This window comes from Chelonoidis abingdonii, chromosome 1 (genome assembly GCF_003597395.2).
Source record: "Chelonoidis abingdonii isolate Lonesome George chromosome 1, CheloAbing_2.0, whole genome shotgun sequence".
NCBI lineage: Eukaryota > Metazoa > Chordata > Testudines > Testudinidae > Chelonoidis > Chelonoidis abingdonii.
In genome coordinates, this window is record NC_133769.1 from 370672798 (window position 1) to 370694604 (window position 21807).

At 46.2% G+C, this 21807-nt stretch overlaps 2 protein-coding genes across 2 annotated transcripts; both read right to left on the reverse strand.

Annotated features, from left to right (window-relative positions):
- Positions 1-3749: 3749 nt before the first annotated feature.
- Positions 3750-8183, reverse strand: LOC116830536 (olfactory receptor 52B2-like). Its single transcript, XM_032790081.1, has 2 exons — positions 8151-8183; positions 3750-4409 (listed from the first exon to the last, which is right to left on the reverse strand). Exons 1-2 carry the CDS (start codon positions 8181-8183, stop codon positions 3750-3752), a joined length of 693 nt encoding a protein of 230 aa, XP_032645972.1.
- A 12148-nt stretch (positions 8184-20331) lies between these two features.
- LOC116830535 (olfactory receptor 52B2-like) lies at positions 20332-21297 on the reverse strand. Its single transcript, XM_032790080.1, has one exon. The coding sequence runs from the start codon at positions 21295-21297 to the stop codon at positions 20332-20334; it is 966 nt and encodes a 321-aa protein (XP_032645971.1).
- Positions 21298-21807: the final 510 nt, after the last annotated feature.

The following is a 21807-nucleotide window of genomic DNA, read 5'->3' on the forward strand; positions in this document are numbered from 1 at the left end:
GCCCTTAGGACGCAAGAATCCCATGCATTGCTATAGGCTGAGGAGCAATGGCTTAGTGGCAGTTCTGCAGAAAACGACCTGGGGTTTACAGTGGACGAGAAGCTTGATATGAGTCAGCAGTGTGCTCTTGTTGCCAAGAAGGCTAACAACATATTGGGCTGCATTTGTAGGAGCATTGCCAGCAGATCGAGAGAAGTGATTATTCCCCTCTATTCATCGCTAGTGGGGCCACACCCTGACTAATGTGTCATATAATGGGTCCCCCACTATAGGGAGGTATGTGGACAAATTGGAGAGAGTCCAGCAGAGGGCAAGAAAAATGATTAGGGGGCTGGGGCACATGACTTATGAGGAGAGGCTGAGGGAACTGTACTTATTTAGTTTGCAGAAGAGAAGAGTGAGGGGGGATTTGACAGCAGCCTTCAAATACCTGAAGGAGGGTTCCAAAGACAATGGAGATCAGCTGTTCTCAGTGGTGGCAGATGACAGAACAAGGAGCAATGGTCTCAAGTTGCAGTGGGGAAGGTCTAGGTTGGATATTAGGAAACACTGTTTCACTAGGAGGGTGGTGAAGGACTGGAATGGGTTCCCTAGGGAGGTGGTAGAATCTCCATCCTTAAAAGTTTTTAAGCCGAGCTTGACAAAGTTCTGTTTGGGATGATTTAGTTGGGGCTGCTCCTGCTTTGAGCAGGGATTTGAATTAGATGACCTCTTGAAGTCCCTTCCAATCCTGATAGTCTATGAAACCTGCACCTGTTCTGCCTCTACTCCCCAGCCTGTCTCCACACTTCCAGAGTGGGCAGCCCCCAACTAGGATCTCCCCCATCCTGAGCTATCAGCCCCCCTCAAGGTCACTCTGCACCCAGAAATTTTCTCATCTTCAAAATCAGCTGTATAAGTTTACAGAGGGGATGGTATAATGTAATTTTCTAAGATGGCTTATGGCCCATGTGTGATTACTAGCAGCAAATATCTCCAATGGCTTTAAAAGATAAACACAATAGGCTGGGAAGAGTTAACACAGTTTTTGTAAAGGGAAATCATGCCTCACGAAGCTACTAGAATTCTTTCGGGCATCTACAAGAATGTGGAGAAGGCTGATCCAGTAGCTATAGTGCACTTGGACTTTCACCAAAGGCTCTTAGTTAAAGCAAGCTGTCAATGGATAAGACGGAAGGCCTCCTTGTGGCCTTGAGACGAGAGATAGATATGCTGGAATATCTATATAGAAATATAGAAAACAAAGGGTAGGAATAAATGGTGGAGTGAGGTAAACAGTGGGGTCCCCCAAGGATCCTGTACTGGGACCAGTGCTGTTCAACACATTCCTTAATGATCTGGAAAAGGGAGTGAACAGTGAAGTGGCAAAATTTGGAGAGGATACAAAATTATTCAAGATAGTTAAATCCAAAGTTGACTGAGAAAAGTTACAGAGGGATCTCACTGGGCAAAGAAATGGCCAATTAAATTCAGCAGTGATAAGTGAAAAATGATGCACACTGAAATATATAATCCTATCTACACACATATAAGGAAGAAGTCTAAAGTAGTTGTTACCACTCAATAAAGAAATCGTAGCATCACCATGGACAGTTCTCTGAAAATTTCTGCTCTATGCACAGCAGTGGTCAAAAAGACTAATAGATTGTTAAGAACCATTAGGAAATGGATAGAAAATATCATATTGCCACTACATAAATCCATGATACACCCACACCTTCAATAGTGTGTCCAGTCCTGGTACCCCATCTCAAAAATGATATAGTAACTTGAAAAGTTTCAGAGAAGGGCAACAAAGATGATAAAGGGTATAGAATGACTTCCATATGAGGAGAGACTAAAAAGACTTGGACTGTGCAGCTTAGAAAAAAGACAACTAAAGGGGGATATGACAGAGGTCTATAAAATCATGACAGATGTGGAGAAAGTGAATACAGATGCTCCTCAACTTACGCAAGTGTTCCGTTCCAGAACGTCTTGCGTAACTCAAATTTTGCATAAGTCAGAAACATATACCCAGCCATTACACCAATAAATATATTTATATATAAAAAAAATTCCCCTCTCACCCCTATGGGTGGTATGTGTCTTCCTCAACCTCAGGTCCTCTACCAGAGTCCTGGGAGATTGAGGGTTCTGCGCAGTATCTTAGCTGTTCCTAGCACTGCACTCTTCTGGACAGAGAGCTCTGATGTTGTTCCTGGGATCTGTTGGAGCCACTCACCCAGCTTAGGAGTCACAGCCCCAAGTGCTCCTACCACCACTGGGACCACTTTGGCCTTCACTTTCCACATATATATGAACTATTTCTAGTTCACGAAACTTTTTCCACAAGTGCAAATTTACGTGAGCTGGGTTTGCATAACTCAGGGGGCTTCTGTAGAGAAATGTTATTTATTTATACACACAATGCAAAAACCAGGGGTTACCTGATGAAATTAATAGGCAGTGGATTTAATACAAAGAAGAGAAAGTATATTTTCATGAAACACTGAGCTAACCTGTGGAACCCATTGCCAGGGGATGTTGGGATAGCCAAAGTATTGAAAAAGAATTAGATAAGTTAATGGACATTAAGTCCATCAATGGCTATAAGCCAAGATGATTGTGGATGCAAGCCCTTGCTGCTGGTGTCCCAAAACCTCTGACTGCCAGAAACGAGGATGGGATGAGAGGGGATGGGTCACTTGATGACTGTCCTATTCTGTTCACCTCCGCAAATCACCCGGCACTGGCCACTGTCGGAAAATGGGACACTAGGCTAGCTGGAGCTTTGCCCTGACCCAGTATATACCATTCTCATGTTCTTATGAGACATTTCTTCTCAACAGTTGCAGGAATGGAAGGTGGGAATAAAACAAAGATTCCCAGAGTATTTTGCTGGATGTTATGTGACCTTAGTAGAAGGTTAAACAAGTTGCTAGCCCCAGGAGGCTTCAGTGTGTTATCCTCAGTTGCAAAATATTCTTTTAGCGGAGGGTAAGAAACAGCAAATAGCACAAATTCTGTTACCCCTCTCTCTTTCCCACAGACGGGGGTACGGGAGAGCATGTGTAAATGAGCCCTTCACCCAGTGCACTTGGCCACAGAACCCCCTGACCTCTCTCCGACCCTGCCACCTCCACAAAGCCCCGAGTGTAGGGAAGAGAGCAAGATCAGCCTGGGAAAGCCAGGCCCATCTATGCAAAATATGCCATAAGGCAGCCAAACACAAGTTCCGTAGGACGCAGGCCTTGGCTGTGGAATGGGGGACTGAGACCCGCAGATCTGTGACCCTGAGAATGGTTTAGGTGTTTGAGGAGGAAAGACACTAACCGAAGGTGACACAGCAGGTTGGTGGCAGAACCAACACTAGAGTCCCTGTCTCCCAACATGCAGCCCAGTGCACTTCCCACTGGCCTTTGGTATGGCCCCCTTGGCTGTTGTTTTCTTTTGCCATTAAGACTCCAGGTCGGGGTGATTTTTACCTTTTTTCTTTTGTGTTTTGCTATTTCCCTTCAACTTAGAACAAGAGTCACTTGGTCTGGCTGTCTTCTGTGGCAGGGCGCTGGGCTGTTGTAGCCATGTCAGTCCCACGATATTAAATAGACAAATGGGGGAGGAGATGTCTTTCACTGGACCAACTTCTGTTGCTGAGAGAGACCAGCTTTCCAGAGTACACAGTGTAAGTACATAATTAAACAACCCTATAGGTCCAATGAAAACCTGGGTATAATTTCGAAGTCCCAAAGCATTTTCTGTTGACTCCTTTAGCTCAGCAGGGAGCTTCTCCTGCACCTCCAATGAAACACATTGATCACCCGTTTCAGGATCTCTTTTGTTGTCACCCCATAAACGATGGGGTTTAACATGGGGCGAATGAGCACACTGAGGTTGGTCAGTGGGTTAAGAATATAACCTGCGATGATGTGCCCAAATTGGTGTGAAAAAGAGGAGCAAAAGGCTGGTGTGTAGAACATCAGCATGACACAGAGGTGGGATCCGCAGGTGCGGAGAGCCTTGAGCCGGGCGTCCTTGGAGGGGAGCCGGAAGACGGCCCTCAGGATCAGCCCATAAGATACAGCAATGAGCACAGCATCCAAACCAATTACTAAAATAGCCATAGCTATACCATACCAGAAATTGACAGCGATGTCGTCGCAGGCCAGCCAGGCTATGGCCATGTCACAATAGGTGTGAGGCAGGCGGTTGGTTCTGCAGAACTTCAACTGCTTCAGAAGAAAGATGATGGGGAAAATGAAAGAGAAACTTCTTGTGACAACTGCCAGCCACATCTTCCTGATCACAGACTTGGTTAGCACAGCAGTGTATCTCAGGGGGTCACAGATGGCAACGTACTGATCAAGCGCCATGTCCAGCAGGATGGCTGACTTGGCCATAAAACTGACACGGATGAAGAACATTTGGGTCTAAAGATAAGGTCAGGATGAGAGTGTGACGGGTAGAGATGTACAAGGTGTTGGGTGGAACCCAGCTGTGTCAGAGGGTGTGAATTAACTATGTTATAGAACTTGTTTGTATTGGTGTATGAAATGGAGCCTCAAAGGGAGTTCCTATGTCTAACCTAGGGAGAAACAGAAAGTCCCACTGTTCACTGAGCTGCTCCATTCTAATGGGCATACATGTATTCGTGGTCCGATAGAGTCTGCGGGATACTAGTACTGTGCTTCATCGACAATCAACCTAGTTGGGTGCCTTCGTACCATAACAGATCTTCTGGTCACTGGGTGGTTCGCTTCAGGTCTGCTGTGTCAACTGTCTGTGCAGAGCTGGGAAAGGACATAGACAAACATTTTACCCATTAATGACGCACATTTTACGCACTGATGACGCACGACAAGTTACGTACTGCCCCTCTGATGTAATGTCTCCGTTCCAAAAGAGAGGTGATGACTTGGATGGTTCTGGCCCCAGGTGAAGCAGGTGTTGCTGTCCACAGCAGAATCTCTCCTCCACGTTTGCTATAGTCGCTCTCACGTCTCAAGCAGTGATGTGAGTGTGAGGTAATGAAGCCACATGACTGGTTTTTCAGGCACCTACCCACTTTTCACACTCACAACTGAGGAGTCACTCGCATTTTATAACGGTGTGAGAGCAGAACCACTTTCATTCACAGTCCTCCTGTTGGATACTTCAGGCTCTGAGGCCTTGACCCGACCAACACTCAAGCACATAAGTAAACTCATTCACGAGCAGCTCACGCTGAGTTTTATGCAAATAGTCACCTGAGTAAAGTTACAAGTTTTTTCAAGATTTGCTCCTAAATATGTGGGACAATCTCATTTAAGGACTGGTCTGCACTACAGACATATATTTGGATAACCACGTTGCTCAGGGTTGTGAAAAATCCACACCTGTGAGAGACATAGATACACCAACCTGACCCTTGTGTAGACATAGCTACAGCCTCGCGGGGAGGAGGATTAACTACGCTGCCAGGGAGCTCTCCCCCATCAACGCAGAGTGTCTCCACTAAGGCACCACAGCATTTTAAGCCTAGCCGAGCTGTCACCTCTGCTGCCCACCCATCAGCCCTTTACATGTTCCCCCTCTGGCTGTCCTCTCCCTGCTTTGCCCCTTCACTCCCGCACACTCCTCTGCTCCCCCAGATCCTGACCCCTAGTGGGGCACATCCCACTCTCAGTGCTGTGCGGGGAACCAGCCCCTCACAGAGCACTCAGCTCATTAGCAGCCTGGCTGACAAGCTCCTTCCTTCCCCCATTGCCTCTGGCTGGGCCAGTGCCTCAGGAAAGCCCAAGACCCTCTGGCGTGGGGCACTGGCCTGGAGTTGCTGAGACCTGCATGTGCCAAAGCGCCGCACAGCACTGGCAAGGGCTCCAAGGGTGATACTGGCAATTACAGGCCAGTAAGCCTGACTTCAGGACCGGGAAAAGTGGTCGAAACAATAGTAAAGAACCATATTGTCAGAGGTATAGATGGATATAATTTGTTGGGAAGAGTCCACATGTTTTTTCTAAAGGGAAATCATGCCTCACCAATCTGCTAGAATTATTTGAGAGGCTCAACAAGCATGAGGAGAAAGGGGATCCAGTGGATATAGTGCACTTATGTTTTCAGAAAGCCTTTGACAAGGTCCCTCACTAAAGGCTCTTCAGCAAAGTAAGCTGTCATGGGATAGGAGGGAAGGTCCTCTCATGGATCTGTAACTGGTTAAAAGATAGGAAACAAAGGGCAGGAATAAATGGTCAGTTTTCAGAAAGGTGAGAGGTCAACAGTGGTTTCCCCACGGGTCTGTACAGGGACCAGTCCTATTTAACATATTCATACATGATTTGGGGAAAGGGGTAACAGTGAGGAGGCAAAATCTGCAGATGATACACTGCTACTCAAGATAGTTAAATGCCAGGCAGACTGTGAAGAGCTACAAAAGGATCTCTCAAAACTGGGCAACTGGAGAAGAAAATGGCAGAAGAAATTCAGTGTTGATAAATGCAAAGTAATGCGTATTGGAAAACATAATCTCAACTATACCTATAAAGGGATGGGGTCTATGTTAGCTGTTACAACTCAAGAAAGAGATTTTGGATCATTGTGGGTAGTTCTCTGAAAACATCCACTCAATGTGCAACAGCAGCCAAAAAAAACCTAACAGAATACATAAGAACATAAGAATGGCCATACTGGGTCAGACCAAAGGTCCATCTAGCCCAGTATCCTGTCTACTGACAGTGGCCAATGCCAGGTTGCCACAAGGAAAAAAGGAAAAGGTGGGGGAAAAAAACTTTTAACAAAGGTTTAAATTTTGATTGAGTGATCTCTCTCCGCATCACATCTCCACCCTCTGACAACAGAGGCTAGGGACATCCTTCCTTACCCATCCTGGCTAATAGCCATTAATGACTTAACCTCGTAATTTATCCAGTTCTCTTTTAAAGGGGTTATAGTCCCAGCTTCACAACCTCCTCAGGCAAGAGTTCCACAAGCTTACTGTGCGCTGCTGAAGAAAGACTTCTTATTGTTTTAAATCCTGCTGCCCATTAATTTCATTGGTGACTCCTCGTTCTTGTATTATGGGAACAAGTAAATAATTTTTCTTGTCACTCCTCCCCAACACTAATGATTTTATATAATCTATCCTATCCCCTTAGTCTCTCTTTTCCAAGCTGAAAATCCTAGCTCTTTAATCTCTCCTCATATGGGACTCATTCCAAACCCTATCATTTTAGTTGCCTTTTATGAACTTTTTCAAATGCCAGTATTCTTTTTTCAGAGAAGACCACATCTGTACACAGTATTCAAGATGTGGGGGTAACCATGGATTTATAATAAGGGCAATAAGATAGTCTGTTTATTCCTATCCCTTTTTTAATGATTCTAACATCCTGTTTGCTTTTTTGACTGCTCTGCACACGGGGACATCTTCAGAGACTATCCCAATGACCCAAGATCTCTTCCTGATTAGTTGTAGCTAAATTACCCCCATCATATTGTATGTAGAGTTGGATATTTTCAAAGTGCATTACTTTACATTTATCCCATTAAATTGTCATTTCCCTTTTTGTTGCCTAATCATTTATTTTGTGAGATCTTTTGGAAGTTTTTCACAGTCTGCTTTGGTCTTAACTATCTTGAGCATTTAGTACATCTGCAGACTTTGCCACTCACTCTTTACCCTTTCTCCAGATCATTTATGAAGTTGAATAGGATTGGTTTCGGATGACCTTGGGAACACCACTAGTTACCCCTCTCCATTCTTAAAATTTACCATTTATTCCTATCCTTTGTTCCCTGTCTTTTTAACTAGTTCTCAGGTGCCATGAAACGGATGTTCCCTCTTTTAAGTCAGACAAATTAATTTACAGTAGAGCTTTGGTGAGGGACCCGGTTTGTCAAAGCTTTCCCTGGAAATCTAACTACATAACGTCCACTGGATCCCCTGTCACATAATGTCTTTGACCCCTTCAAGACTCTAATAGATTAGTAAGACACGATTTCCTTTACAGAAAATCATGTTGATATTGCTCAACAGTTGATATTTTTCTATGTGTCTGACAATTTTATTCTTTACTATTGTTAACTAATTTCCCTGGTACTAGATGTTAGACTTACCGTCCGTAATTGCCAGGATCACCTCTAGAGCCCTTTTTAAATATTGGCGGTACATTAGCTATCTTCCAGTCATTGGGTACCGAAACTGCTTTAGAGGACGGATTACAAACCATCGTTATTAGTTCTGCAATTTCACATTTGAGTTCTTTCAGAACTCTTGGGTGAATGCCATCTGGTCCCGGTGACTTGTTACTGTTAAGGTTATCAATTCATTCCAAAACCTCCTCTAGTGACACTTCAATCTGTGACAATACCTCTGATTTGTCATCTAGAAAAGGATGGGTTAGGTTTGGGAATCTCCCTAACATCCTCAGCCATGGAGACTGAAGCAAAGAATTCATTTAGTTTCTCCACAATGACTTTATCCTCTTTAAGCACTCCCTTTGTATCTTGATCATCCATGGGCCCCGCTGGTGGTTTAGCAGGATTCCTGCTTCTGATGCACTTAAAAAACATTTTTGGTTGGCTGTTCTTCAAACTCCTTTTTGGCTTTTCTTATTACATTTTTACACTCAATTTGGCAGTGCTTATGCTCCATTCTGTTTATTTAATGAATCTTGGGAATCATTAAGAAAGGGAAAGATAATAAAATAGAAAATATAACATTGTTTCTATATAAATTCATGGTACGCCCACATCTTGAATACTATGTGCAGATGTGGTCATCCCATCTCAAAAAATGATATATTGGAATTGAGAAAGGTGTAGAAAAAAGCAACAAAATGATTAGGGGTATGGAACGGCTTCCGTAGGAGGAGAGATTGATAAGACTGGGACTTTTCAGCTTGGAAAGAAAATGACGATGGGGGGATATGATCGAGGTCTATAAAATCATGACTGCTGTGGAGAAAGTAAATAAGGAAGTGATATTTACTCATTCTCATAACTCAAGAAATAGGGGATACTAAATGAAATTAATAAGCAGCAAGTTTAAAAAAAACAAAAAGTATTTCTTTGCACAAGCCACAGTCAACCTGCAGAACTCTTTGCCAGAGCAGTTGTGAAGGCAAAGACTATAAAAGGGTTATAAAAAGAACTGGATCTGTTGATGGAGGATAGGTCCATCAGTGGTTATTTATCAGCCAGGATAGACAGGGATGGTGCCCCTAAACTCTGTTTTCCAGAAGCTGGGAATGGGTGACAGGGGATGGATCACTTGATGATTATCTGTTCTGTTCATTCCTTCTGGGGCACCTGGCATCGGCCACTGTTGGAAGACAGGATACTGGGCTGGATGGACCTTTGTTTCTGACCCAGTATGGCTGTTCTTATGTCTTTATCCCTTCCCCTACTCCTTCTCCTCTGCGGTTGGAAGAAACTCTCATATTCTGGTTTGAACCCTGGCTGAAATCTGAGCGGATATATGACCTTGCATGTCCCCTGCACATGTTGCCTGAGGAAGACACGGAGTGAGGTACCAGGAGACGCGAGTCCGTCCCAGGGTCCCAGCCAGGCATTGAGGGCAGAGGATGCCAGACAGGGAGGCTCAGGTCAGTTAGTTGGCCACCACCCCACACCCCATGGGAGAGGTATACAGGAATGTGTGTGTGGGGGGTAGGGTATGTATGTCACCCCTCCTTGTGTGAACTCTAAAGCCTTAAAGAGAAGAAGGTAGTTACAAAGAAAACAACTATGTCGTAATTTTTTTAACAGGGGCTCAGTCAGCTTGATAATTTGAACATTTGCACTGCATAGTTCTGATTGATTGCCAGGGAGCTCCCTTGAATACGAGCAGTTTTACCAGGTGTCCTGCATTCAGCATAGAGAGATGAGGTCACCCTAAGTATGTGGGACATCGGTATATAAGCTGCCCCTGGGTTCTACAGTTCGGACATTCACAGCTAAGCTCCTTGAAACCAGCTGATTTCTGCCAGCTGGAAGAGACCCAGTCCTGGGGTCCTTATTGTGTTAATGGAAGTGTTGCCTGAGTGAAGGCCTTGGGATTTGAGGTTTAGAATATTACAGGGCCTCAGTAGTTTTACTCTGAACAGTCACATTAACCTAGAATGTCCCAGTCCAGAGCCCACTGAGTTCAACAGCAAGACCCCCAGTGACGTCCATTGGAATGGATCAGGGTAACTCGGCGACCTCTTCCCAACACCCAACCTCAGTGCAGTCACAGGAGCGTATCTCAGAGCCCTGGCTCCCGTCCTGACCCTGCAGTCAGAGTTACGCACCCCCATTCTAGTCAACCCCAGCTCAACTAGGTTTCATGTTTCCATTCACCCCTTCACAGATTCATTCCATGCAAACGACTCACCAGGCTCCGGCCCCAGCTGGGGAGGGGGAATCTCTGCCTGTGAGCGGGTCGGGGAGCTGCAGGTGGCAGGGAATCTGCACTGACCGTGGCTGAGGTACAGGGATATTTATACTGCTGCCCTGGGAATCTCAGCAGGGACTCAGAGCCAGCACAGAGCCCCAGGAACCTGCCTCTGTGACTGGCTCAGGTGTTGAAGAGCAGCAGAGAATTAACCCTTTCCTCCTCTCACTTGTTTGATCTGATCATTTGTCCTTTTGTACGTTATTTAGAAAGGTCCTTGTAACACTGAAGCCCTGGCAAAGAGTTCCCTGTTCTTTGCAAACAGCTCTCATCTCAGGCCTAACAAACTCACTACACCACACAAAATCTTATGGAATATTGACCCATAAAGAGTAGCATGTAAGGTGTGTGCAGAAAGCTTGTAACTTCTCAAGCTTCATAACCATTGCCAAAGGCATGTCTGGGTAATAGTTAAGGAATAACATATTGATACTGACACTGACACTGAGCTTCATGGACTTGGCAGTATGTCTAGGTGATGGCCATTCCATGAGGGCATCGACACTCCATCCTGGTTAGTCAGGGATGTTATGCCAGGCTCAGTTCTCCAGCCTTGCTCCATCCCAAGATTATCAATGGAAAACCCTCAGACACAACTGCAGACAATCAACACCACTTGGAGGTAAATGAAGGAACATTCCAACAGACAGAATTGCTCTGTCTACAGGGGTGAAAATAATAATAAATTCTTACCGGTACGTGGACAGACTCCGGGCCCCAGAAGAGGCCTCCCCCAGTCAGCCTACCTGCTCTCCCTGGCCTCCACTGCCCAGGCTCCGGCAGTGATTTAAAAGGAACCAGGCGCCGGGAGAGAAGAGTTACCAGAGTTAATGACCACACACATTTTGGAAGGATGAGTGACCCCCATGGCTTGGGGTTTAAGCCAATCTCTGTTAGAGATAAGGATGGGATGGAGGGTGTGAGGGGAAGATTATCCCATATCCCCTCATGAGAGATTCTCACAGCTTCTTCTGAAGCATCTGGTTCTGGCCGCTGCTGGAAACAGGCTACTGGGCTCGATGAACCTGGCTCTCATCCAGTCTGGTGGTGCCCATGTTCCTCTACCAAGGTGCAAGATTGACCTACTGCAGTTCCTATGTTCTGTGAGAATTGATGTTTAACGACAAATGGAGCTGGAACTTTCCAAAAGGGAGCTGCTGATTTGGGAGCCCCCAACCTGGGACACACCTCAGCCAAGATTTCAAGAGGTGCTGAGCTCTCACAGTTTCCACTCTCTGCCACTGGAGAGGCGAGTGCTCAGCAGCTGTGAAAAACCAGACCCTGGATGACACAAGCTCAGCATCCAAAGAGGAGTGGTGGATAGGGATGCAACTTTCCCCGACTGCAGCAGAATTGAACACCCTTTGCTTTGCCCCCTCCCTTCTCCAAGGTCTGCCCCCATGCTCCTTCCATCCTGCCACCTCCTACTCTCCTTTCTCCTCCACCTTGCTCACTCTCAGGGGTTGAGGTGCAGCCGGAGGTGAGGGGCTCCATGCTGAGGGTGCAGGAGTATCTCCGGCGAGGGGCCAGGGGAGGGATTGATAGTATGCAGGGGTCTCTGGGTGAGGTAAGGGGCTGGGGTGCAGGACAAGTTTTGGGGTGCAGGCAGCGCTTACCTCAATGGCTCTCCTGCATGCGTCTGCATTCTCTCTGGCTCCTAGGCAGGGCAACAGCCAGGAGCCATCTGCATAGTGCCTGCCTGTCCCCAGTCTAAAGGAGCCACCACTGCAGATCCATTGGCCACAGTTTCCTGCCAATGGTATGTGTGGCGGCTGGCACTTGGGGTGAGGAGACGCAGGGAGCCTCCTGGCACCCCCGCTGTGGCCAGACATGTGCTGCCTCTGGAAGCCCTCAGAGCCAGGGTAGGAGGACCTGCCCTTACCTCCGCTGCTCTGCCCATTAAGATTTTCTGGGCCTGTCAGAGTTGCTGATTGCATCTGTCGTGAGGGGCTGAGTCAGAAAAATTCTCTTCTTCCGCGCACTTGATTTGGCAGCGACAGTAAAGGGGGCCAGGTAGAGAAGGCGCCATGGGCACCTGTTTGCCTCTCCTCCATTATCTGATCGGTAGTCAGGGCACAGGTCTTGAAAGATCTAGTCTATATGGCCCTTCGGCACTAGTGCAATCTGTGAAAAGTGGGTTTGTTCCTCCTTATTATGTTGTATGCGAGCTCAATTTGGTCTATTAACAATTTGCATGATATACTGTTTGCCCCTTCGGTTTCTTCTGAGTGCGGCCCCAATGCCTAGGTGGTGGAATAAGGTGTGTGACTTTTTTGCGGGCCCTTGGGGCCTTAGGTGAGGTGGCTTCACTGCCTGCAATCATATGCAATGCTGGTGCTTTCATGCACCTGAGACCCAAGCAGGATCAACTACAGGTTGGACATTTTACCTGGGAAAGGAAGACAAGGCAGGGGGAGGAGGACCGTGTACATGGGAGGTTTGGCCGGTGAGATCTGGCAGTCTGTTGTGGGGCCTTGGAGAGAGGGATCTGGGTGCGTCCGGCCCAGGGTCTCCTCAAGATGGACTCTTTGCTGAAAGATCACTGATTCTGTGCTAACAAGCTCTGTTCTACATTCTGTTCCTTGACAAATAAACCTTCTGTTTTACAGCGCTGGCTGAGAGTAACGACTTGACTGCAGAGCGGGAGTGCAGGGCTCCTGGCTCCCAATCAAAACCCTCCTTCACCATGTGGGTTTTCAACCCATGATCAGATGAATGTGCACGAGTGTTGGCGCCGATGATGACGGCGACAGGTGTAACAATGCTGGTGTCTGGTGGGACGCACGAGAGTGCCAATTTGTTGGACAAATTGCTTAAAGCAGGACAGTTTACGGCCCAAGGCCGGGGGATTTTCCAGCTCTATCGGCAAACCAAACCAGCCAACAGAGAGGACCTTTGGTTCCTTCACCCCTACTGGCCTCACCAAAAGCTCCCACAAGACAATCTCCCTTCGACACTACCCAGTTTCCCAGTCTCCCAGCTCAGTGCCACTCGTTATGCGGGACAAATTGGTTATGAAAACCAAAACCGCCCAGTAAAAGTAAAAAAGGTCTCTTCCGATCCAAAGGACCAGGCCCAGAACCAGGTCAATATACAACTCAGATCCCCTACCCACAATCTCTTGTTGCCAATACTTTAAGAAATTTAAACATCCTAAAGGTTTATTCATAAAAGAAAAAAGCTAGAGATGAGAGCTAGAATTGGTTAAATGGAATCAATTACATACAGTGATGGCAATGGTCTTAGTTCAGGTTTGTAGCAGTGATGGAGTAAAGTGCCGGTTGAAATCAAGTCTCTGATGGGTCATCAGTCGTTTGTGTAGAGCTTCCATTTGTAGCAAAGTCCCTCCAGAGGTAAGAAGCAGGATTGAAGACCAGATGGAGATGAAGCATCAGCCTTTTATAGTCTTTTCCGGGTGTAAGAACCTCTTTGTTCTTCCGGTGGAAAATTACAGCAAAATGGAGTCTGGAGTTACATGGAGAAGTCCCTGCACACGCTGCTGAGTCACAAGGGGTATCAGCCTTCTCTCAATGGGTCAGTTGTGTAGCTGATGGTCCTCAATGGGCCATCAAGCAGGCTAGGCAGAGCTTACATCAACTTTTCTGGGCTGTCACCCAGAAGCACAGCATAAGTTTGAACTAAAGACAGTATAGAAAAAGTATTCATAACTTCAACTATACAAATGATACACACATATAGACAGCATAATCATAACCAGGAAATCCTAACCTCTCCATGGATCCCTTACACGACAACCTTAATACAATATTTTCTACAAATATATAACAGTGGGCGCAACAGGGACTTATACATTATGTCAATAACGTCAGAGCAGACGGTAATGTTCTCTCCGTTGTCAGCCATGCTTAGGGAGGCTCAGGGAGGGCTGAGGAGAGCTGGAGTGTGAGGGGGGCTGGGTTTGCTTCACTGTGGTGAAATTTTTAGTATTGTTTTTGCTGCTGTGATCATAGATCTGTTGGTGTCACTAAGCATAAACCTGGGTAACTTCGAAAAATGAAAGGCAATAAGAATATAGAGTCTCCCTGTTTCAGGCCTTTAGTGAACAAGAGTCCTCCCATGTTTAAACTTTAATCGACCTCAGAGGCTGGCATATGGGAAAGGCCAGGTGCATCAGCCTTTATCAGTTGCGATGCAGCTCAAACTGGTACAGAGCAAAAATAATGAGGCCTGCATACTTCTGCCACAAGGGAGTGAAATAAAACACCTCTCGACAGGACAAGATAGTAGTTCAAAGGAGTGGGCCTAATGAACTAGACATGTAGTCGCCAGCTTTGTTTAACAGTTTAATGACGCTGATTAATGTAACTGCTACAAAGGGGGAAAAGGGGAGGGAGGAAAAAGGGACGGCTTAGCTAGAAGTAAAGTATAAAAAAGGTAACCTGTTTGTATTAAAACGTGCTGGATTTGAGGCGTGCCAAGTCTCCCAGCACCGCTTTGGGATCCCAAATAAACTTTGCTTGCTTCTCCATCTCGGTGTGTTTACTGGTGCTGAAGCACTCCAGGCACGGACTACCTCTGTTGCTTGCCTTGGGCACATCCGGTGCCTGCAACAGATCCACGGATGGGGGGAAGCAGGAGAAGGGAACTGACCACCCCCTGCCCTGCGTAATGCAAGAATCCAGGCCCAAATCATTCATACCAGCTCCCACCTCTCTACTCCGAAGGCACCAGCTCCCTCTTGCCCCCCGTGCTTCACCTCACTGCCCCCTGGTCTGTTCACCTCACTGTCCCCCGGTCTGGGCCGACTGTAACATCACCGATGGCATCTTTGTGAGCAGCAACGGCATTGGCAGCCCCTGCCTCCCTGCTCCCCAAAATGGACAGACCCAAGAAAGATGCTGATCCATTGGAGAGGGCCCAAAGAAGAGCCATGAGAATGTTTAAAAGATTAGAAACCCTGCCTGACAGTGATAGGCTCAAAGAGCCCAATCGGTTTAGTTTAACAAAGAGAAAGTTAAGTCTGATCACAGTGTGTAAATACCTACATAGGGCACACACATATAACAACAGGCTCTTCTCCCTGGCAGAGAAAGGTCTCACACAATCCAATGCTAGAAGTGGAAGTTGAACACATTCAGACTGGGAATAACGTGGAGATTTTGAACAACGAGAGGAAATAACCATTGGAACAATTTCTAAGGGTTGTGGTGCATTCTCTATCACTGACCATTGTTCAATCAAGGCGGGATGTTTTTCTAAAATTTCGGCGCTGGGAATTATTTGGGAGCAGGTCTCCAGCCTGTGAGATGCAGGGGATCAGACTGGATGAGCACTTCCGGCCTTGGAATTAGTGAATCGGTGAATAATGGGGATGTGAAGCCAGCAATGGGCCAGTTCCCCTGGTCAGATTCTTCTCGCCCTTGGTGGGTGAATACCTGCATTTGACGAAGTGGGTATTCACCCACGAAAGCTCATGCTCCAAAACGTCTGTTAGTCTATAAGGTGCCACAGGATTCTCTGCTGCTTCATTAATGATCTGGATAGTGGGATGAATTGCACTCTCAGCAAGTTTGCAGATGACACTAAAGTGGGGGAGAGAGGTAGATATGCTGGACGGTAGGGATAGGGTCCAGAGTGACCTAGACAAATTGGAGGTGGTGGAATCTACATCTTTAGAGTTTTTAAAAGTCCATTCCAGTGCTTCACCTCCTTCCTAGTGAAATAGTGTTAGTCCAAACCCCTGCTCAAAGCAGTACCAACTAAACCATCCCGGTGTTTCCTAATATCCCACCTAGACCTCCCCCACTGCAACTTGAGACTATTGCTCCTTGTTCTATCATCTGCCACCACTGAAAACAGTCTAGATCCATCCTCTTTGGTACTCTCTTCAGGTAGCTGACAGCTAATCACACACACCCGTTCTGTTCTCCCTTTCTCTCTCTCACAGTCGGAGGGACCAGAGACCATGTGTAAATGAGTCCCTCGCCCAGTGCACCAGGCCACAGCACCCCTGACCTCTCTCCCACCCAGCCACTCCCACAAAGCCACGAGTGTAGGGAATTAGGGATTGGACTAGATGACCTCCTGAGGTCTATCTCTTCAAACCCTAATATTCTATGATTCTATGAGACCTGCCCCCATCCTGCCTCCACTCCCCAGCCTGGCTCCCCACTTGCACACTGGGCAGCCCCCAGATGGGATCCCCCCATCCCAGCCTATCACCCCCCTCAAGCCAACTCTGCCCCCAGGAATTTCCTTATCTGCAAAGTGAGCTTGATAAATTGATGGAGGGGATGGTATAATGAGATTGCCTACAATGGCGTATGGCCTATCTGCGACTGCTAGCAGCAAGTATCTCCAATGGCTTCAAAAGATAAACACAATATCAGATAGCAGATAGCAATTTTCAGGTATCTAAAAGGGTGTCATCAGGAGGAGGGAGAAAACTTGTTCAACCTTAGCCTCTAATGATAGAACAAGAAGCAATGGGCTTAAACTGCAGCAAGGGAGATTTAGGCTGGACATTAGGAAAAAGTTCCTAACTGTCAGGGTGGTTAAACACTGGAATAAATTGCTTAGGGAGGTTGTGGAATCTCCATCTCTGGAGATATTTAAGGGTAGGTTAGATAAATATCTATCAAGGATGGTCTAGACAGTATTTGGTCCTGCCATGAGGGCAGGGGCCTGGACTCGATGACCTCTCGAGGTCCCTTCCAGTCCTAGAATCTATGAATCTATTAATATGTCGGGGAAGAGTTAACACACGTATTGGCCAGGGAAATCATGCCTCACCAAGCTACTGGAATTCTTTAGGGCATCAACAAGAATGTGGAGAACACTGATTGTGTAGCTATAGTGCACTTGGACTTTCAGAAAGCCTTGACAAGGTCCCTCCCCGAAGGCTCTTAGGCAAAGTAAGCTGTCATGAGATAAGATGGAAGGCCTCCTCGTGGTTCAGTAATTGGTTAAAATGTAGGAAACAAAGGGGAATAAATGGTCCATTTTCACAATGGAGTGAGGTACTCAATGGGCTCCCCCAAGGATCTGTTCTGTGACCAGTGCTGTTCAACACATTCCTTAATGGTACAGAAAAGGGAGTGAACAGGGAAGTGGCAAAGTTTGGAGAGGATACAAAATTATTCAAGATAGTTAAATCTAAAGCTGACTGAACAGTTACAGAGGAATCTCTCAAAACTGGATGACTAAGCAATGAAATGGCCGATGAAATTCAGCATTGATAAGTGGAAAATAATGTACACTGGAATAAACCATCCTAACTACACATATATAAGGACGGGGTCTAAATTAGCTATTGCCACTCAACAATGAGATTGTAGAGTCACCGTGGACAGTTCTCTGATACCTTCTGCTCTCGGCACAGCAGTGGTCAAAAACGCTAACAGACTGTTAAGAACCATTATGAAATGGAGAGAAAATGTCATGTTGCCAGTGTATAAATCCATGGTACGTCCACACCTTGAGTAGTATGTCCAGTTCTAGTAGCCACATCTCAAAAAGGATATAGTGTAACTTGAAAAGTTTCAGAGAAGGGCAACAAAAATGATGAAGGGTATAGAATGGCTTTGTGAAGGTATTTTTCCCCACTTTGAACTTTAGCATCCAAAAAGTGGGGACCTGCATGTACCCTTCTAAGCTTAATTCCTAGCTTAGATCTGATAGCGCTGCCACCAGCCAAAATATAGTGTTTGACACACTTTCTGTTCCCCCAAAATCTTCCCTGGTGAACCCAAGACCCAAATCCCTTGGGTCTTAAAACAAGGAGAAATAAACCATCCCCCCTTCCTTTCCCCCTCCCAGACTTTCCCCTCCCTGGTTTACCCTGAGAGGCTACACTGATCCAAACTACTTAGATCTTAAAACAGAGAGGAATTAACCTTCCCCCCCTCCTCTTTTCCCCCCACTAATCCCTGGTGAGTTCAGACCCAATGCCCTTGGGTCTTAAACAAGGAAAAAAATCAATCAGGTTCTTATAAAAGAAAGCTTTTAATTAAAGAAAAAAAAGTAAAAATTATCTCTGTAAAATCAGGTTGGAAAATGTTTACAGAGTATTCAGCTCATATAGACTAGAGGGACTTCCCCCACCCCAGCCTGAGATTCAAGTTACAGCAAACAGAGGTAAAAATCCTTCCAGCAAAATACACATTGACAAGTTAAAAAAACAAACATAAGACTAATCCGCCTTTTCTAGCTAGTACTTACTATTTTGAACATGAGAGACTGTTTCAGAAAGATTGGAGAAACCTGGGGTGCACGTCTGGTCCCTCTAAGCCCCAAGAGCGAACAACGAACAAAACAAACAGCACAAAGAAAGACTTCCCTCCACCAAGATTTGAAAGTATCTTGTCCCCCCATTGGTCCTCTGGTCAGGTGTCAGCCAGGTTCACTGAGCTTCTAAACCCTTTACGGGTAAAAGAGACATTAACCCTTAACCATCTGTTTATGACACCATATGAGGAGAGACTAAAATGGCTTCGACCGTTCAGCTTAGAAAAGAGACTACTAAGGGGGGATACAACAGAGGTCTATAAAATCATGACCGGTGCGGAGAAAGTGAATAGAGAAAGTTTATTTACTTTTTCACATAATGCAAAAACCAAGGGTTACGTGACGAAATAATAGGCAGCAGATTTAATTCAAACAAGAGGACATATTTTTTCATGGAACACAGCTAACCTGTGGAAATCATTGCCGGGGGTGTTGTGATGGCCAGAAGATTAAAAAAGAATGAGATAAGTAAATGGAGGATAGGTCCATCAACGGTTATAAGCCAAGCTGGTCAGGGATGCAAGCCAATGGTGCTGCTGTCCCAAAACCTCTGACCACTGGAAGCCAGGATAGACCAAGAGGGATGGATCACTTGATGATTGTCCTGTTCTGTTCACCCCCTGAAGCACCTGGCACTGGCCGCTGCGGAGCTTTGCCCTGACCCAGTATATACTGTTCTCAGGTTCTTATGAGACATTTCTTCTCAACAGCTGCAGAAATGGAAGGTGGAATAAAATGAAAATAGATTCCCACAGCATTTCTGCTGGATGTTGTGTGATGTTAGCAGAAGGTCAAACAAGCCTCCAAGCCCCAGGAGGAGTCAGCAGGTTCTCCTCAGCAGCAAAACATTCCTTTAGCACAGGGTAGGAAACAGCTAATCACACACATCCGTTCTATTCTCCCTCTCACTCTCCAACAGTCAGGGGGACCAGAGACCATGTGTAAATGAGTCCCTCGCCCGGTGCACCAGGCCACAGCACCCCTGACCTCTCTCCCACCCAGCCACTCTCACAAAGTCATGAGTGTAGGGAAGAGAGCAAGATCAGCCTGGGGAAGCCAGGCCCATCCATGCAAAATGTGCCGTAAGGCAGCCAAACACAAAGTCCTTGGGACAAAGGCCTTGGCTGCAGAATGGAGGACTTAAGCCAGCAGAGCTGTCATCCTGAGAATGGTTTAGGAATCTGAGGAGGAAAGAAACTAACCCAAGGTGACACAGCAGATCAGTGACAGAAACAACACTAGCACCCCTTTATCTCAGTGTGCAGCCCAGTGCACTTCCCACTTGCCCATGGTATGGCCCCTTGACTGCTGCATTACTTAATGATCCGGAAAAAAGTCCAGTTCAGATGCAGCTAGTCACAGAGGAGATACACACACTGTGCTCTCTCTCTCTCTCATGGTGATTTTTACATTTGTTCTTCCATGTTTTGCTGTTTCCTTTCAACTTAGAACAAGACTCACTCGGTCTGGCTGCCTTTTCTGGCAGTGCGCAGTGCTCTTGTAGCCATGTAAGTTGCAGGATATTAGGGAAACAAAGTGAGGGAGGAAATGTCTTTCATTGGACCAACTTCTGTTGACGAGAGAGACCAGCTTTCAAGCTTACACAGTGTAAGTACATAGTAAAAACACGTTTATAGTTCCAGTGAAAACCTGGCTTTAACTTCCAATTCCAAAAGCATTTTCTGTTCACTCCTTTAGCTCAGCAGGGAGCTTCTCCTGCACCACCGATGAAACACATGGATCACCCGTTTCAGGATCTCTTTTGTTGTCACCCCATAAATGATGGGGTTTAACATGGGGGGAATGAGCACATAGAGGTTGGTCAGTGGGTTAAGAATATAACCTGAGATGATGTGCCCAAATCGTTGTACAAAATAGGAGTAAAAGGCTGGTGTGTAGAACAGCAGCATGACACAGAGGTGGGAGCTGCAGGTGCGGAGAGCCTTGAGCCGGGCGTCCTTGGAGGGGAGCCAGAAAACAGCCCTGAGGATCAGCCCATAAGATACAGCAATGAGCACAGCATCCAAACCAATTACTAAAATAGCCATGGCTACGCCATACCAGACATGGACTGTGATGTCGTTGCAGGCCATCTGGGCTATGATCATATGCTTACAATACGTGTCAGGCAAGTGGTTGGTTCTGCAGAACTTCAGCTGCTTCACAAGAAAGGTGAGAGGGAAAATGATACAAAAACTTCTTGTGACAACTGCCAGCCCCATCTTCCCAATTACAGACTTGGTTAGCACAGCAGTGTATCTCAGGGGGTTGCAGATGGCAATGTACCGATCAAACGCCATGGCCAGTAGGATGGCCGACTCGGCAATAAAACTGACATGGATGAAGAACATCTGTGTCAGGCAGGCAGCAAAAGAAATTTCCCCCGCTCTAAACCAGAATACAGCCAGCATCTTGGGCACAGTAGTGGTAGATAACAGCAGATCAACAGTGGCCAGCATGGACACGAATAGATACATGGGCTCATGGAGGCTTTGTTCTGTTAGTACGATAAATATTAGAAGAGAGTTCCCAAAGAGTGTCACAACGTACATCAGACAGAACGGGATGGCGATCCAGAAATGAGACTCCTCCGTACCCGGGATGCCGGTCAGAATAAAAGTTACAGGGTTAAAAAAGCTGTGATTGTCAGCTGGCATCATATACCATCACATGGATCTTCTATTCAGTTTCCAGGAACTAACAGCAAAAGAGAAAATCATTGAGAATCTCAGTGTCAGCTAAGACTGGAATGCATTTGTTGACAGAATCACAGATACCATCAAAAACTTCATTGTGTAACAGCTGCCTGTCGTGTGGGACCATAAATCCAGAAACACATTCGTGCTGCGGAACTGTAGTAGGAAGAGAACCTGAGACAAAAGCCCTTGTGTCAGAAGTCTAGTATGAGGTGTGAGGCCTTGGCTAAAGTAATAGAAGCCTTGTTGATATAAAGCAAAATTAGGCTGTAAGCTAGAGGCGAGCCCTGCTCACAGAATCTGGCAAGCACAGGGCTGATATTTGAAAACCACACATTTCTAAGAGGTGCTGGGCACAGAGCACTAAGGTAAACTCATTCCGGATGGGTGGTACCAGAACATCTCCATACCAACACGATCCCTAAAGATGAGAGGAACACGGTGACCCATCCTAAAGATATGGTCAGGATGAGA

What these genes read in the sequence shown, in the direction of transcription:
- LOC116830536 (XM_032790081.1), bottom strand. Translation starts at nt 8,183, where the DNA reads ATGGTTTGTAATCCGTCCTCTAAAGCAGTTTCG. An exon ending in CGTCCTCTAAAGCAGTTTCG is followed by an intron (nt 4,410 to 8,150) that starts GTACCCAATGAC and finishes CCTTATCTTTAG; the next exon opens with ACCCAAATGTTCTTCATCCG.
- LOC116830535 (XM_032790080.1), bottom strand. Translation starts at nt 21,297, where the DNA reads ATGATGCCAGCTGACAATCACAGCTTTTTTAACCCTGTAACTTTTATT.